The following is an 18,616-nucleotide window of genomic DNA, read 5'->3' on the forward strand; positions in this document are numbered from 1 at the left end:
ATTTCTGTTGATACACATTTTCATATTAGAAGTTGTCTTTCATTAGTATTTTAAATGACATGAGGACCCATCTCCTTGCACTTGCTTTTATTATTTGTTTTATAAATGTTGCTGATATATTGTAACCATGTATTATAGACACTTTTAAATGTGTCATCTGGACAGTATGCTCGGTTTAGTGTATAGTCAGAAAGGACAATGGACATATTCTTTGGAGATTACCCTACATATAAACTCTTTAGATGAAATACATGTGGATGCTTGTGATTACCAAGACATCATTGTTGACACGGAATAAACCCCAGGAGTATATGGTAAATCTCTCCAGGTGTGGGAGTGATGTTACACACAAGGACGTTTATGATTAGATACAAACCTCTTTACACTCACGTACAATGGGCTGTGTCACTGTGACCTCCTGCTGGCTGCCCAACATGGCACTGCTCGTGCTCTTGTTGCGAGCGTGGCCTTTCTTAAAGGGGGCTTTGGGTCCGGGGGGCATTTCCTTGCAGGGGGATGTGGGAGAGGTTGACAGGACCAGAGTCTTCAAAGCAGCCACTTCAGCCTGCAGAACATCAATCTAAATCCAAGGGGAAAGTCTTGTGAGACTTCAAACGTATGAGGGGTTTAAATTCAGGTATTTATACACAGGGTTGGGGAGTAACAAAATACATATAACGTCATTACATATAAAATATGTATATCACTTAATATTTAAAATTTAACTTCTTGTTTTTGCAATCATGCTAATATTTGGGAAAACAGCACTCTTCTTCCTCTATTGATAATGCTTAACTATACTATATGTTATAAATATAGAAAAAATAAAACTCATACAGACAAACCTCACTTGCACTGCAAGTGCTCATGTGGGCTGAAAACAGTGTTTTCAAAATGGAGAATAACACACTTTAAGGTGCCTTTCAAGATTAAATGTTCCTTTAAAGTCGAGAGAGGTTTTGTTGCAGGAAACAAAATTCCATTACACAGTGATGTTATATCCTTTTTACATTTGTAAATAAAACTATTACCATGCAGCAACAACTTATAGCAGCCATAAGTATATTGTGAAATGTACTGTTACTGTAAAAAAATATGACTATTAAAATAAGAGTAAAATTAGATTTTGAAAGTGAAAATGTGAAAATGACATACAGCCAAGTATGGTGACCCATACTGGGAATTTGTGCTCTGCATTTAACCCATCCAATGTGCACACACACACACCAGGGAACACACACACGGAGCAGTTGGGGGTTCGGTGCCTTTGCTCAAGGGCAGCTCAGTCATGGTATTGAAGGTGGAGAGAGAACTGTACATTCACTCCCCCCACCTACAATCCCTGCCGGCCAGAGACTCAATCTTGCAACCTTTGGATTATGAGTTTGACTCTCTAACCATTATGCCACGACTTCCCCCAACTTGTCTTCCCCCTTTGGTCATATGTCCTACTTTAATACTAGAGATATAGGGCCAGATTCATTAAGCAGGGCAAATGATGCAGCCAGAACATTACCATAATGACCAACGAAATCTACAAAGATGATCAAATTATCAACATGTCAAGCCCAGGGCATTTCTAGCCTTTCATTAGTACAGGGGCACAGGTCCTTCAGCAAAAAGCGTGCCCATATTTTGATCATTTTTTGAATACTGTATTGAATATAAATTGTAATTACCTGCAGCACGGTGTCTTTCACAAGCTTCATACACAGTGAAGTGCTCCTTCATCATTGACAAACAATAGATGACATTTGCAAGTTTTGTTTTCTACAATTAACTATTATAAAAACTATTTTGTGGCTCTTTCAGTGTAAGAAACCCCTGCCAATGACTCAGTGTGGGAGTGAAATATTTTAATGAATCAAACTTAGACATGAACAGTTTCAGACCTTTTTGCAAACCCGTTTCTAAAGCTGTGAATCTAAAGAACTAACAGAAAAAAAGACAATACTTAAATTGCTGAAATATTCCCAGAATTTTTTTTTTTCTGGTACATAGGATACTATAAATAAATAACCTCAGTTTAAGTTTAATCTTTTGTCTTGGTTACAATGACAAATATTATTGTTTAGTTTGTCGATTAGCTTAGTTTCTTCTATGAACTTCATTGTATCTCTCTCATTTGGCTAGTTTATTTCTAATCATGTTGAAAGTGCAGTCTTTGCATTTAGCCTTAACAAAACCGTAATGTCAGCATAACTCACCTTTCCCAGTGCCTCCTTAAGTTGTCTTTCCGCAGTGGCCTGCTTCAGGTTTGCTTCGTGCACCATCTTATGAGCCTCCTGTTGAGAACGTCTCAGATCAGATCCACATTAACTCAAACTCATCTGAGAATAACCCACACCAAGAGACACCTCTACCACATCAGACCAGACCAAACCAGAGTCACCTGGCAGAGCGGTGCTACAGGAGGACTTTGACCAACAGAAGCAAATGAGGGAAAACAGAAAGAAAGACATGAAAAAGAAAAAAATATAATAAAAAGTTATACATGAGGAAAGTATGAAATGCATAACAGAGAAGGGCAAATGAGACTTTAGAGCAGATTATCTAAACACTCAGCACATCTGGATTCAAATAATGTGAAGATCAACATAATCTTGTGACCCTGTCCACACAATGACCGAAAAGTCAATTGAAGTAACTTGGATCTGGAGACTTGTTTAGTTCAGAAGGATTCTTTAACAACTTTTTGAAAATTTACAAATTTACTCAATTACAAGTCAATTTTGCTGAGCACACAAAGTTTCTATTGATATAATTGCTTCATTTAAACAGTTGCTGTCATAAAAACAGACTTTCATGACTAATTAACAAACTCACATTAACACAAACAGGTAAAATGCACTGAATATACACTCCCATTTCCAGAAAAGTTGGGACAATTGTAACAGGCAATAAAAACGAGAATCTTGGATTTCTTAATTCTCTTCAACCTGAACTTAACTGACAAAACTACAAAGAATAGATCTCCAATGTTTTCACTGCCCAACTTCATTGTATTTTTTCAATATGAACACATTTTGATGGCTGCAACACTCTAAAAAAATGGAAAAGTATCCAAGTTAAACTGTTTTGAAACATTACACAATAAGGATCACAGAGTGGATGCGCTTGACTGGCCCACACCATGAAGAAGAGAATAAGACAACAAAGGCCACAGACTGTTGAGGTGAAGTCATGTATCAAGCAAGAAAATTCCCCTTGCAAAACTGCAGCAATTAGTATCCTACATTCAAAAACTCTAAAAACAATAAAATAACAATAAAAAATGTAATCAATATGGAAGATGATGATGTAGCACAGTTGTAAGCATTCTTCTGTCCCAACTTTTTTCAGTTTGTTGCAGCCATTAAAAATCTCAATTTGTTTAGATTTACAAAATACAATTAAGTTGGTGAAACATCTGGAAGACATGGGAGATATTTTCTTTGATCATTTTTAGTTTTTATTGCATTTTACAAAATGGCCCAACTTTACTGGAAATGGGATTGTAAAATAGAGTGCTGCTGGGCTGACATTTTTTGTAGATGAAAAATCCTGAAACATTTTAGCATTTCATATTCCAGAGATTTTTGAATGGGTTTTTGATCAAACACCTGAATAAAGTGTATATTTTCAATATATTGTCACCATATTTTCTACAACATAAAATACATCAGAAATACACTCGTGACATTTATTTGTTGAATTTCACAATAAAATTGTTCCTATTGTGCCTATTGTGATTATTAGAGAGGAGGCATGCTGCATTACAAATAAGGTTTAGCAAAGTTGTATTCATTGAAATATCCATTACCAAACCTTATTTACTCAAAACTGTCTACAATGCGTTTAAAATAAATGGGCATAATTACAATTGAGCTCATACAACTCTGAATTATGCAACAGTTTGTTCAGCTGAACTTCAGTTTTATTTTCTAAACAGCTAAAACAATATGAAGTGGACTTACATTTAGTGTACTCTACATAGTTTTCATGGCACCCTAAAAGCAAATGATGCAATAAATCATGCCGCAATAGTTTCAGCTAGATAATATTAATATCAATTTGTGGGATTGTTACGGAAGTTTATTAAGAGGTGTAAACCGAGGGTTTGATGTGAACTCCTTTACAACCCTGATAGCACATGCACGTCACAGAGCCATATTCAGTGGGTGATTTCTATGAACGAGTGTTCATTCACTCTTTTTATACAACAAATTTTATATGTTTAATTCTTTGTAAATACTGTTTGTTTCTTTGTGAAAAAAATAAATAAAAATAAAATAATAATAATATATATATTATAATATATATATATATATATATATATATATATATATATATATATGTATGTATGTGTGTGTGTGTGTGTGTGTGTGACAGTAGGCGGAGTTAAAAGAAGAAGAAAAAAAATATAATAATATTACATATATATATATATATAATATTATTATATTTATAATATATAATATTATTACACACACACACTCAGTCAAAAATTTGTGGTAAGATCATAAAAGTTTTTGTATTTTTGGAAATAGTTTATACTTTTATAAAAGTCTATATACTATAAAATATTTTTATTTTAAATCAATAATGCTTTTAAATACAACTGTTTTCAGTACTGATAAAAATATGAAATGATTCTTGAGCAGAAAATAAGCTAATTATAATAATTTCCAAAGGACAATGTGACACTGAAGACTAGAATAATGAAGCTGAACATTCAGCCTAGCCATCACAGGAATAAATTATATTTTACAATATAATACAATATCATTTTTTATTAAAATTGCAATAACATTTCACAATATTACTGTATTTTTATAATATTACTTTAATACATATGTGTGGACAGAGTGCAATCAAAAACTGTTTTAGTTCTGTTTTGAATTATTTGTCTATGTGAGTAGACCCATCACAGTGCTGAGTATTCAGAGTAACTCCAGACGATCAAGTGCTTCCAAACACACACAGGTCTGCTCTGTCTTTTGGCAGAAGAAACCAAACAAACCTCAAAAAGGCTAGCAGTGAGTTCCTCCAGCTCCTGCCCCAGCTGGTCTCTCACTTTAGAAAGCCTCTCACACTCCTCGTCTTTTAACTTAAGCTCCTTCAGACACATGCAATGACATGAACAATACACAAATGAAAAACAGAACAGAAAAGTAAGGAATGTATGGCTCATTCATTCTTTTTGTAGATGACATTAATGTAAACGGGTGAATGATACAACACACACTACAATATTTTGTACAGAAAAAATGTTAAATAAAATACTGTTTATTTTGGTGATAAAGGGAAGACAGTTGGTAAATTACTATAATATAAAAGGTTCAAATTAACTGATGATAAGGTGGATAACACTGATAAGAATAATAGAATAATAATAACATTATAATAACTTTTTACTCTAAAAAAAGAAACATCCCTTTTTCAGGATACAGTATTTTAAAGATAATTTAGTAAAATCCAAATAAGCATTACATATCTTCATTGGAAAGGGATGACACAATGTTTTTCATGCGTTTTCAATAAACCATAAATAATTATTGCACCTTTGGAACAGTCCTTTAGACACTAAATTGTTTACAAGCAGTAGGCAATTAAGGTCCCAGTTACAATAACATAGGACAATAAAGAAACACCAGGAGAAAGATGTCCAGGGTTCCTGATCAACTGAGTAATCATGCCATGTCCCTGTTGCAGGGAGGCATGAGGACCGCAGATGTTTCAGGATAAATAACGAGCAAGCCAATATCGTGATGATTGTTTTAATTAATCAAGAAGGGGGGATAATCGTTGTATGATTATTTGTGAAGCCCTAAACGATGCTTCGAGGTGCCATCCCAAAGAGGCACAAAATAACTCTCAATGACCTTTTCCTGGACTTTTCCCAGCTGGTGAGAAACTTCGATAACTTTTATCATTTCAGAAATATGAATTAACAAAATGTTACACTGCCGTAGGGACAAATGAAGTGGAGAAAGCAACAGCAGTTATCAAATAACTAAATTATCATATTTGCTCAGGTGGGTGCTGGGGTCTTAACTATAGGATTGCAATGTATATCTATTTTGTTAATTAAACATTACACATAGTGCACGTCTAATTAGAGCTATGCCAGTCAGCGTGGTAGCCCAGGTATTGTTCCTTCTATGTCCCCCGCTTTGAGTGGTTCCTTTCATGTATGTAATATTTGCAGCAGCAATATTTCTTACATGCTCATAGCCGCATGTTGTGGATGTATTGGCAAGTAGCAAGTCTTGGTACTTCCTCTGCCCCAGCAACAGCAGCGTAAAAGATCGATTCCTCCAAAACCAAATACATTAATATTGTCATATACATTACCATGCCAATCCCTCCGAGAGTTGTCAAGACAGAAATAATGTTTGGTGAAGTTTTTTTTGTACATTAACACATTAACTGAAATCCGCATAGACTAAATTATCTATTCCTGGGATTAATAATTGATATTGGTTAATCAATGTGAGAATCGTTTATTTTCAACCCAGCCCTCTAGACTTTTCTCTTGTGAAATTACACGGTGTCCTAACCAAAGGACGTGATATAATGCAACTCTTCAGAGTCTGAAACATTGTTTGTAGTGTTCATAATTTCTCGTTCGTTTTGGATGAATACATCTGCGAAATGAATAATTTTAAGTGTAGATCAGTGAGTATCAGTGACATTTGTTAAGTATCTTACCCGTTGTGCTTTGGCAAGCTCCTCCTTTAGCTTCTCATAGCCTTTCTCTCGGACCTCCATTACTGACGGACTTCTTAGACGGGACAGACTGTCTGTGCTCAGGCCCAGAAAATCTTCTCCATCAGCGGATGGGACGTTGCCATCCACCACATCCACAGCGGAAGTGGGATCATTTGCACTGCAGAGACAAACACCGATTTGATTTTGAAACTTTCTCTTCAGTCTAAAAAGAGCTTTAACTGAAACTAAGGGGAGGGGGAGGGATTAGAGCCCAGCTCTCTCGGTAGTGCACACATTGTCAGAAAGGAAAAGTTGCTGATCATGAAAAAATATAGAATTTTAAAACATAATGACTTACACACAGATAAATCATTTATAATAAATAATGCAACTTTCCATAAAAAGTAAAAGATGTCCATTTTGATTTAATGGTGGCTTCAACTCCAAAAGCAGGCTATACATTATGTAGTAATATTAATATATATATATTTTTTTCTTTGAATGCTAGTATATCAAGTCAAGTCAAGTCACCTTTATTTATATAGCGCTTTAAAATACATTGCGTCAAAGCAACTGAACAACATTCATTAGGAAAACAGTGTCTCAATAATGCAAAATGATAGTTAAAGGCAGTTCATCAATGAATTCAGTTATGTCATCTCTGTTCAATTTAAATAGTGTCTGTGCATTTATTTGCAAACAAGTCAGTGATATCACTGTAGATGAAGTGACCCCAACTTAGCAAGCTAGAGGCGACAGCGGCAAGGAACCAAAACTCCATCGGTGACAGAATGGAGAAAAAACCTTGGGAGAAACCAGGCTCAGTTGGGGGGCCAGTTCTCCTCTGACCAGACGAAACCAGTAGTTCAATTCCAGGCTGCAGCAAAGTCAGATTGTGCAGAAGAATCATCTGTTTCTTGTCTGTTATATCATGGTTTCTGCATATACAGTACAGGACAAAAGTTTGGACAAACCGTTTTCATTCAAAGAGTTTTCTTTATTTTCATGACTATGAAAATTGTAGAGTCACACTGAAGGCATCAAGGGCTATTTGACCGAGAAGGAGAGTGATGGATGGGGTGCTGCGCCAGATGACCTGGCCTCCACAGTCACCGGACCTGAACCCAATCAAGATGGTTTAGGGCTGAGCTGGACCACAGACAGAAGGCAAAAGGGCCAACAAGTGCTAAGCATCTCTTGCGGAACTCCTTCAAGACTGTTGGAAGACCATTTCAGGTGACTACCTCTTGAAGCTCATCAAGAGAATGCCAAGAGTGTGCAAAGCAGTAATCAAAGCAAAAGGTGGCTACTTTGAAGAACCTAGAAAATGACATATTTTCAGTTGTTTCACACTTTTTTGTTATGTACATAATTCCACATGTGATAATTCATAGTTTTGATGCCTTCAGTGTGAATCTACAATTTTCATAGTCATGAAAATAAAGAAAACTCTTTGGATAAGAAGATGTGTCCAAACTTTTGGTCTGTACTGTATATTAAGTTGTACAACTGTTGTCGACATTGATGATAATAATAATAATAATAATAATAATAATAATAATAAATGTTTTCTAAGCAGCAAATCAACATATTAGAATGATTTTTGAAAGATCATGTGACACTGAAAACTGAGGCAATGATTCTGAAAATACAGCTTTGCACCACAGGGAAAAAAAAAACATTTTAAAATATAATACAACAGAAAACAGTTATTTTATTTTATTTGACAATATTAGTGGTTTTGCTGTTTTTTTTTTTTTTTTTTTTTTTTTTTTAGCACATAATAGCAGCCTTGGTGAGCATTAAAACTTATAAATATTATTTCCAAACTTTTGACAAGTACTATAGATCTTAACCAAACATATCTACTATTGCTCATGCTTTTGGTGTCATCTCCTCAAAATACAAAATACTTATATTTTTATACTATTTGTGGCTTTTGTCAAATACAGTGGGACAGGAAATGGGACAGGGACAGTTTTGGCATCACTCTTTTTCAATGTGCCATTCACTCAGCCGTCACTTATGTCATTCCAAATCTATAAGACCTAACTTTCTTCTCCAACATTAAAGCATTATGAAGATTACTGATCATGACTGCCATTGTATGGAGGGAAAAAAATGAGACATTTCTAAAAATATCTTCTTTTGTGTTAGTTATCGACTTAGTGTGCAAAGTTTGTGAAATGAAATGTTTATTAGACATTCAAAGATTTGTTTATATGATTTAAATGTGTATTTGCTGAAAGCTGACACTAAAGGAGAACGTATAATAATGTTTGCTTCTCTATTACTAATACTATAAAAGCAATTGTTATAATACTTTTTTGTATACCTTATAATTCCTTAGTTTAACAGTCTAGACTAATTACTATTCTATCCATGCAATATTGGGAAATGCCAAATTGTTGCATTGGTGACTAGTGTAGACACTGTCTGCCTGGTTCACCTGCTGTCCCATGTTCCAGGAGTCTTACCTGCCATTGAGGGTGTCCTCTGTGCCCAGGTGTCGGGGGGCTGAGTACACAGGCTGAGTGGGCAGCTGGTCGGCTCTGAGAGCATTGGCTGCATTCTGGCCAGAAGTCAGAGAGTGTGTGCGGTACAGTGTGCTTGGGGGAGCGTTGTGCTTTGGTGGGCTCGGGTCGATAACGCCATGAAGATCTGGGGTGGTGGGTGACGCCAGGTTCACCTCATGGAAACCTTCGAGCGGTTCACTGGCCATCGCCCCAAATATCTTCATACAGTACTCTGTGCAAACAACAGGATTGGTAGTTAAATTACAAGAGCCAATAAAAGTGAAATTCAATTTCTATGATCAAAATCATCTGATTAGGATGGGCAAAATTCACTGATCTAAATATGACTGGATCGCTCATTGCATTCTAAACTGACAACAGGCAGTGAAGCCACAGAAAGTGTTCACAGGCAACCCGCAGGCCTAAAATAACCCGATTTTAAGCAAATCATTCAAACGGGATTAGTTTTTATGTTATGTGTATGTATAAATACATTTTTGCTTTAGATACTTTCTGCAATGTTTATGGTCTTTTTGGGCAGGATAAGCTATATACTTAAACCGTTTAGGTGGTTGTGTCTACTGTGCACTACTTACACAGGTAACTGATCCAACACAAAATATAGCCTATTTCTTTATATACGTAATTATTCAGGAATTATTAAACATGAACGTATTAGTATCAGAAACTGATTTGAATATACTATGAATAATACAATAGCCTCTGTTACTATATTGCTCTATACTGAAAAGAAAAGCTTCATGTCTGTACTGTAATAAGTTTTTTTTCTCTGAATAAATTATGATGTGTACATATTTTTTATGTCCTGATTGAGCAGCATCTGTTTCTCCAAGATCGTACAAATATGTTTTATAGCATTACCGTTTCCATGTAAAATGTTGTATGCTAAATTAATGATTAATTTAACCACCATTTAAATCATTGCCTGCTTCAAAATTAATGCTGTTAACATTGTCGAAAAATGAGGTAAAGCCTACTGTACGCATACAAACACTATAACAAAATTATATAAACCATGAATAACTGTACAAGGCGAATAAAGTTATGTGTATACAAAGCATAAATCTTTCTTCAGATTTCAGAATGAGCACTTTGTTTTATATATATATATATATTATGTTGAGGTCTTGTCCATCTGATGTTTAAAATAACGATTTCCTATTAATTCAATGGAATGTATGGGAATGCTAGGGATTACCAATATGGCAGTGAGGCGGCTTCACTTTCATGACATTATGAGCAATCCAGTTCTCTATTATAGATCAGTGGCAAAATTACATCTTTTTAGCTAAGTAGCTAACTAGCCCTGAATGATTATATTTGTTTAATATAATGGTACACTTTACAATAAGTTCTCACGTAAACTAAAACTGAATAATAGTTAACATGAACTAGAAATGTATAATATTTCTACACCATTTTATTAAACATGGACCTTTACTTTCATTAAATGGTCTTATTTCTTCTACTGTAGGCTCATTTTGTAAATTACTTATTAATTTAATGTTATAGACCATTTCATTTAATTTGTACGGTCAAAATCCGTGTTTGTTAACAATAGTTAATGCCCCTTGAAATTTTTTAATAATTAATATGTACAAAGGTAAAAAAAAATGCTGTAAAAAATACACTGCTAAATGTTACTATAAGTATGTTTAACAGATGAGAGATTATTGTAAAGTGTTACCAATATAATAATTGTATTCAATGTCTGTTGTACAAAGCATTACACAGAATGACATGAACATCAGCAAAATATAATATTAAGAAATAATAAACCATAAGGACACATTAGGGAAATGTGAACATACCATTGTGATGAAGTGATGTTTAAAGCTTTAGAACACAAGTCAGCAGGAAGAGCAGAACAAACTTTTCTCTGCATCAACCACGTCTGATTCCTGATTTGTCTTCACCTACAAACACACAAAACAAGAATTCAAGCTACAGATGAATGACAGCAGAGTTATAAGCAAAATGAAAACTGTTATAATAGTTATAGGAGAAAAAAAAGAAACTTCACTCTAATGCTCATTATATTAGTGTTAGCCATGCTTATGCTAGCGATTAACTACACTAATAACAGCGTTCACTTCAATCTGACATTAAAATTAAAATATTTAATAATATTCACAGCAGAACGGACTCGCACACTATTTGTGGTGGCATGTATATGCAGATTCATTCTCTGCCGGTAGGAGGCGCTTTTTTCCCCCAGTAACTGATTTTCTTAAGACCGTCGGTTTTCTTCAGAAATACAGTGATATAAAAAATACAGTGATATAAAAACCCCCGCCCCAGGTTTTGACTTTGACTCGTGCATTGCTAATGTTTATTCAACAAAGTCAAAGCCTTGCGGAAAATCTATTTGTGGCAGTTCGTTTTGATAATAAATAAATGTATGGGAAACACAATGAAACTTACATGCTTCAACTCTTTAATTTGATCTGGGTGTCTGTCTTTTAAAGTGCTTTGTTAGTTTGATGTTTCCTCCTTTTGATGTTGCCACGTCTCAGTGCTATTATGAAGAGAACGCATCAGCACACTTTTCGGGTAGCCCATCATGAACCGGGTTGACCGGGTCCTTAAAAAAACCTAGTACCGCAAGATTTTTTTTTTTTTTTTAATACCGACTTGGTACCGAAGTACAGGATCTTTTGCCAACACTATGGCCGATAATATCTGCAAAACGATATATCAGTTGGGATCTATTAAAAACAACTGAAAGAGTGTGGGCTGAACACTTCTTGATGCTTCTCCATGTAAGGTCAGTAAAGTTGTAAAGGTCTAAGGTCATAAGAAACATCAATTAATTTGAGTGTGTCCACATGTTTCACTAATCATGTACATCTTGAATGCATCATCTCAGAGTTTAGATAACATTATGTGCATAAGCATATAAACTCTGGGAAAGTATTGTATTCATGAACACTGTAATAAACTGAACAGATATCTGATAGGCTGGAGCTGCTCACTCATCAAATATTGAGCTCTGCTGCTGCTGGAAATGGTCCGGACTATCTACACAAGCTCTTACTTTCACCGGTGGGAAATCACTAGTTATCTGTAGCATGAGTGTTTATAACCTCTCGAGGGGATCACATGTTGATCCATGAACAATGACAGCCTTCATCACAGCCTTCTGTATGATGTAAGGGTGGGCTTAAGTACTTGAGTACAACAGTAATCGATTATAAAAAGAAACACAATTACATGACTGGATTCTTTTTACAATTTTTTTAAAACACTCCACACCAATTAAAATCGGAAAAAAGTTCCATAAAGGCCTAATTTGTAACATAGTAATTGGACATTGTATAAAAATATAATTATAATTCATTTAGATATGATTTAATATTATTTGTTTAAAGTTATCTTGGGTTGGATGAGAAAAAAAACCAAAAGATGAAGAGTGATTAACATCAATCTTTTGTCTCCATACATAAAGATACATTTGCGTAGATGAGCGAACATAATTGCCCGACTTTGCCAATTACATTTGCATTAAACACCCAGTTTGCACTTAAATTTAAATAAATGTACACATTTTAATTAGGTTATTTACAAATTATTGTTATTGTAAAATATTGTTGTTCAGTTAAGTTTAAATCATACAATATTATTTCCATACATTTCATTCCAATGCCACAAATAATGTTCAAAAGTTTTACTGGGTTTTATATGATTCTTTGATTCTTTTGTAGTGTTGGTTTGGTGAAGTGAATTAAAAACAAACAACAAACCGATGAAACGTATAAAAAATGCTTTACATTTCTTTTTAAGAAGCAAAGTGTGCTCCTATTGAAAAAAAAAAAAGAAGAAATAAAATTGAGATGCATCTTCTGGTCAATGAAAGAAATTAACCTTACCATGAGGCAATGTTTGATTCCTTTGCAGGGCTTTTTTAACCTTTGTAAAGGGGTTTTAATAACTTATTAAATGTATTTTATATTTTATTTTTATAAAAATATTTATAAACAAAATTTCACATTAAACAATAAATTCAATTATAGAATAATAAGATGCAATGAAGAAGAAGAATTTATCAATCAAAATAATTAGTTATAAAAATGCAAGAAAAAAAAGATGTTGTTAAGAAAATATTTGAGAATTTCTTGATTCCCCCCCCCCCCCCCCCCCCAAAGAACTTAACCTAGGAACTTCTTACAAACTTCTTAGAATTTAGAAAGTACGTTCTTAAGTTTTTTCTTAAGATTTTTGTGAATCTGGCCCCTGATGAGCTAAATGTGGTCAAAATCATCAGATAAAAGTCATTTAGTAGCCTCCCTCCCTTGATTTTCCTCAGTTCTTCTGGTGCTGTCACATGTAGCAACCATGAAGCATGCACAATTCTTACTAACAGGGTCTGTTTATGTATTGTCATGGGGAGACATATGACTAACAAGAGTCATATGAACACAATCACCTACATCTAGCTGCACAATACAGGAGTTTTCACTCCATAAGACACACACAGAGTATTTGTAGTGCTGAGACTAAACTATGCTGTTGTCTGTAGACATGTGTGTGTCTGACTGTGTGCAGCTCAGCACAATGTTAATGTTGGTCACGGTGTTCATTTGGTTTATGTGTCTGTTGAAAAAAAAATACATATATCAAATTATTTACACTGAAACTTGTGTACAGGATTCTTTTCACACCAGACAGGAAGAAAACACATAGAAGCCATATACAGGCAAAAATCAACAGCATTTAGATTACCCAAAATGCCCTAGGAAACTTAGAGAAGCATACTGGCAACACTCTAGCCACCACGTGCTTAAATACCACATAGCAAAGTGTTCAAAACAGAATAGTCATTTGTAAGCACTGTATAATTAGGCTTGATCCTGGATCTGACTCTTTTATTAAGAGGCGTTTAATAGTGATGCACTGAAATGAAACTACCTGGACAAAACCAAAACCTCTGGTCTAAAAGCAGAAACCAAAAAAAAAAGTAACATTTAAGTTGGTCTTAAAAAAATTAATGAGTTAATTAACGATTGTAATATCTATTACATGTATTATCTATTATGTTAATATACAAAAATAATAATTTTCTTCAAATAATGTGACTTCACAATAAATTAAACAGTCCAACGATATGTATCATGTAATACTGATTATACGCAAACTTTTTTTTTTTTTTTTTGGTCCATATTTTCCTGCTTCGGTGTATGTCAAACAAGGTCGTCTAGCATAAAGGAAATCAACGGAAAATCGAAATGTAAAAAATCTAAGTGCAAAACATATTCTGTGCCACTTGGCCCCTTAAGCTACAAACTGTCTGACACTTTAAGCTTAGCACGCTAAATACAAATACAATATAAAAATCTATGTAAACTGGTTAACAATTGGACAAAGGGTACTTGACAATCACAACCCATCACTATACTGGCCACTATTTACATTTGCTTATTTGAAAGACAATATCCAGTGCAACTTACAGTGACATTGCGAGAACCGCTATTAGAAGGGGAGGAGTTCCCACAGCGATTCTCACAATGGAGAGTGAACGCTCAATAGGGAACTGCATTAAGCGTGGATAGTATGGAGCTGTAATGAAATGTAAGACGTGTTTGATTCTATGCTGGCACATGAACTTCCTCACAAATAACCTAGCTTTGGTAAGGAAAAATCTCCCAGGAACAGGTACTGCAGATCTGTCTAAAGGTTTCCACCATTAGGATCTGCTGTGTTATCTTGTGTATTCTTGGACTAAATTTTAATTTAGAACAAAAAATAACCCCTTTGAGCTACATTGGTTTAGCCTTCTATGGGAGATGCGGTAGATGACACACTTATAACACTACAGTCGAGTGTAGCAGGTGCACAATGACTCCACTGTCACCAGGACATGGATCAGGTATCAGCCTGACCTGAAGGCATTCGACCCCCACATGCTGTTTACTACATAGGGCTAATTGTTTTAAGATAGGACGCAATAAGGGACTGGGAAAATTCCCTCAACAGCTCCCTATAGCAGCTGCTAGTACACTACAGTAGTAGTGCAAGTATAACGCATGCAGACTGTCATAATGTAATATAGAGCAGAAGAGCAGGATCGAGAACCAACTCCATATTATTATAAAAACACACCTGCTATCTTTATACGTGCATGTTTGCATAAAGGTGGATGAAGGCCTGAAAACAAACTGCCATGTTTTATATTTATGCTTTCAACAACCCTGAGGAGGAAGACTTTGTTACCAGAGTAACGTTACTGCAAGTGTGATCCACACCACGTAACGTAATAGATATTAACTTCTTATGAATAATGCATCAAAGCCTCATTAACATAATGACATAATACGTTCGTTTTGGCGTTGATGCAATAAATAAAAGCAACAATCGTTGTTAAAAGCGCAAGATGACTGTCTAATAGTGTAAGTTCACTTACATGTCCTGGAGATATTGTGCGTCGGTCATGTATCCCGCTCCTTCTTCAATTAAATACACGAATATAATTAATATTAATACATTAACGCTTGCACGATCACGCAGTTTTCCTCTCACAACGCATGCTTTTCTCGCAATAAACTAGTCTTCTGTTAACGACAGTAACCAGGGCCAGACAAAGACACAACAGAGCCACCGGCTGCCACCATCCCGCTTCATGATTGTGCTGTTGAAAAAATACAATTCCTACTATTGCGACGGTTTCCCTCATGACTATTAAATAGGTCACGCTGACGTTTCGCTGGTACTTTCATAGGTCTTCCAGGCACGTAACATGATTAATATTCATAAGATAGTCATTGTATCGTCAGCTAGAAAAGGGCCCACCTACAAAGGACTCCTTTTCAGCCAATCAAATGAGTGCCCATTTATCGGCCATGACGGTAAATAATTAATATTTCAGAAGTCAAGCACGTTCGCCATAGGCGGAGGCGAGCGGCTCACGAAAGCGGTGTTAAATCGGTTTGTCTGAGAAAACATAAACACTATTAGGTAATAGACATAAAACTAGAAAACAAAAGTTACAAAAATAAAAAAGAATACCAATTTAGGCGCAGGATTATCAATTGTACAGCAGCGCCGCGCATGGGACCGTTTGAGTCATTTAAAATCTAACTGAAAACAGTCAAGATAATATCCCTGATAGTCACACATATATCTGGGAGACGTCTATTTGACGTGTGCATTTACATCTGCAAGACATATTTTTTTGACTGTTTGCTCATCTGCAATACTAGGACGTTTCCTTTTAGATGTCAAATAGATGTTTATGATTTAGAATGTATGCAAAACTGACGTCTGACAGAAAGACGTCTGTCAGACGTGTGTAGACAGCAGATGCTTTCCAGATCAAGAGATTTTGCAAGCTTGAGGGAGAGGGCAGGTTCAACATCTTCTTGTAGCCAATCACATGAGGCTTTTCCGATGGGTTCATCATCATCATATGCCAAAACATTCTTATGCCATCATCATATGCCAAAACATGAATCTTCATTTATTTCCGGATCATTCTCACTACCAGAACGGTAGGCTACTTTTAACGTACACATACATTAAAAATAAATAAATAAATAACAGTTTGATTAAAACATGATACTTTATAAGTTGTCAAGCAGTAGGCTACTGAATCTCAAGCTGTGTAGTATCATTTTCTATACAGGCTATAAATGATATATTAGTAATATTAAAAATTACTAATATATATATATATATATATATATATATATATATATATATATATATATATATATATATATATATATATATATATATATATATTAGTAATATTTTAATTTTGATGATACTTAAAGGTAACCTAGTATCTGCACTAGTTTAACACATTCAATTCAATTCAAGTTTATTTGTATAGCGCTTTTTACAATACAAATCGTTACAAAGCAACTTTACAGAAAATTATGCTTCTACCATATTTAGTAGTAGCTTATAAGTGGTGACTGCCAGTTTGTGCACGTATGACAGGATTTAAAAAAAAAATTAATACAAGACATAGTCAGCCAGGTGATGAATATTATTAATAATTAATAATTATTTTATGATGCAGTCACACTTGTAGCAATATTTGTTAGTTCTGTTTGTTGATTCAGGGTTGGTATCATCTGAGGTCCTCTGAGGGGTCAGCATCATCTCTTCTCAGGTGTTCTGGATCCAGACTGGAGCTTGCAAAACATAGAAACAAATAGAGATATCATTAGCGTAGTTGCTGATCCAACCAGGACCGGCTCTAGCCCTTTGGTTGCCCTAGGCAAGATTGAGTTTTGCGCCCCTCAGTCTGAGTATCCCTGGTCTCAGGGACAAGGCCAGGAAAGAGGTCAGGGTCAGGGACAGGGCCAGGGATGCAGTCGGGGACAGGGAAGCGGCCAGGGTCAGGGACAGGGAAGCGGAAGAGGTCAGGGAAGAAGTCAAGAGAATAGTCAGGGAAGTAGTCACTGAAGTGGACATGGGACTTTTGCTTAACGCTTACTGGAGATCTTTTCAATTCGGAGTTAATCCTATGGCATGGTTTCCCTGTTTGCTCAAACTGTGTTTTGAAAGCTTTTCGGTCTGCTCCACAAATTAAGAATTGCTTGATTTGAAGAGTTGTGTGGTGGTGTTTTTTTTTTTTTTTTTTTTCTGTATTATTTGGCTGTTTCTCACAGTGCTTTTAAGTTCCTCTCCTTGAGACCTGTGTAGGGTTGCACCAGCCAAGTTCTTAAATTAGAACATTAAGACCAAGGCTTTAGTAACCATTAGCTAGTTTGTAATTAAATCTACACATTTGGTTGCACCAGGACGTAGTTTTGTAAACCCGCTGTTGAGTAATAGTTACACAGAGGTTTACCCTCATCCAAATAGAGAACTTTACGTGAGCAGAACTGTTTAAATGCAATGAAGTTTAATTCTTAAATTTCTAATCACTCTTGTCTCACATATACTAATGGTAAAAATTAAGTTTTTATAAGCAGTATATTGTCTATTGTTGGTACTGGGTGTCTTTCTCTTATTAACGCTTTGTTCACTTCTCTCAGATCTACACAAAGTCTCACTTCTTTAGTGTCTTTTTTTGGAATGAGAAGAATGTTTGACACCCATTCAGATGCTTCATGCACTTCCTCTATGATGCCATCTTCAAGCATTTTGTCCAACTCTTGATTCACAGCCTCTACCATCAGGTAGGGTACTGTCCTTAAAGCTTGAGCTATAGAAGGGACTTTTTCATTCACTGATATTTTATGGCTGTAACCTTTGATTTGCCCCAGTCCTTTAAACAAAGATTGATATTCAGCCTCTTGTTTCAAAAATCTTTCTGCCGAATTGTTAATTGCAGCGACCTGGTCTGTGGTATTCAGAATCTTTAAGTCAAAGCATGACCGTCTTCCTAGCAGTGGCTCAACACTTCCTTTTACAAAAATGTAATCTTCCGTTACATT

General features: G+C 35.2%; 1 protein-coding gene across 8 annotated transcripts in view; it reads right to left on the minus strand.

Moving 5' to 3' along the window:
* LOC127971948 (rab-3A-interacting protein) overlaps positions 1-15,899 on the minus strand; it is a 48,979-nt gene extending 33,080 nt beyond the window's left edge. For 3 of the 8 annotated variants that reach the window (XM_052575346.1, XM_052575306.1, XM_052575297.1), the window contains exons 1-7: positions 15,631-15,894; positions 11,042-11,146; positions 9,171-9,441; positions 6,694-6,871; positions 5,003-5,098; positions 2,208-2,285; positions 377-580 (exon numbers count right to left, since the gene is read on the minus strand). In XM_052575346.1, coding sequence (XP_052431306.1) covers positions 377-580; positions 2,208-2,285; positions 5,003-5,098; positions 6,694-6,871; positions 9,171-9,433 — 819 coding nt within the window. In that variant the 5' untranslated portion in view covers positions 9,434-9,441; positions 11,042-11,146; positions 15,631-15,894. Of the gene's footprint in view, positions 1-376; positions 581-2,207; positions 2,286-5,002; positions 5,099-6,693; positions 6,872-9,170; positions 9,442-11,041; positions 11,147-15,630 lie in introns of all 8 variants that reach the window. The other 5 variants (XM_052575312.1, XM_052575289.1, XM_052575328.1 and 2 more) reach the window with 5 other exon arrangements.
* Between the last annotated feature and the right edge of the window lie 2,717 nt (positions 15,900-18,616).

The sequence above is a fragment of the Carassius gibelio genome, chromosome A4, assembly GCF_023724105.1.
Source record: "Carassius gibelio isolate Cgi1373 ecotype wild population from Czech Republic chromosome A4, carGib1.2-hapl.c, whole genome shotgun sequence".
NCBI classification, from domain to species: domain Eukaryota; kingdom Metazoa; phylum Chordata; class Actinopteri; order Cypriniformes; family Cyprinidae; genus Carassius; species Carassius gibelio.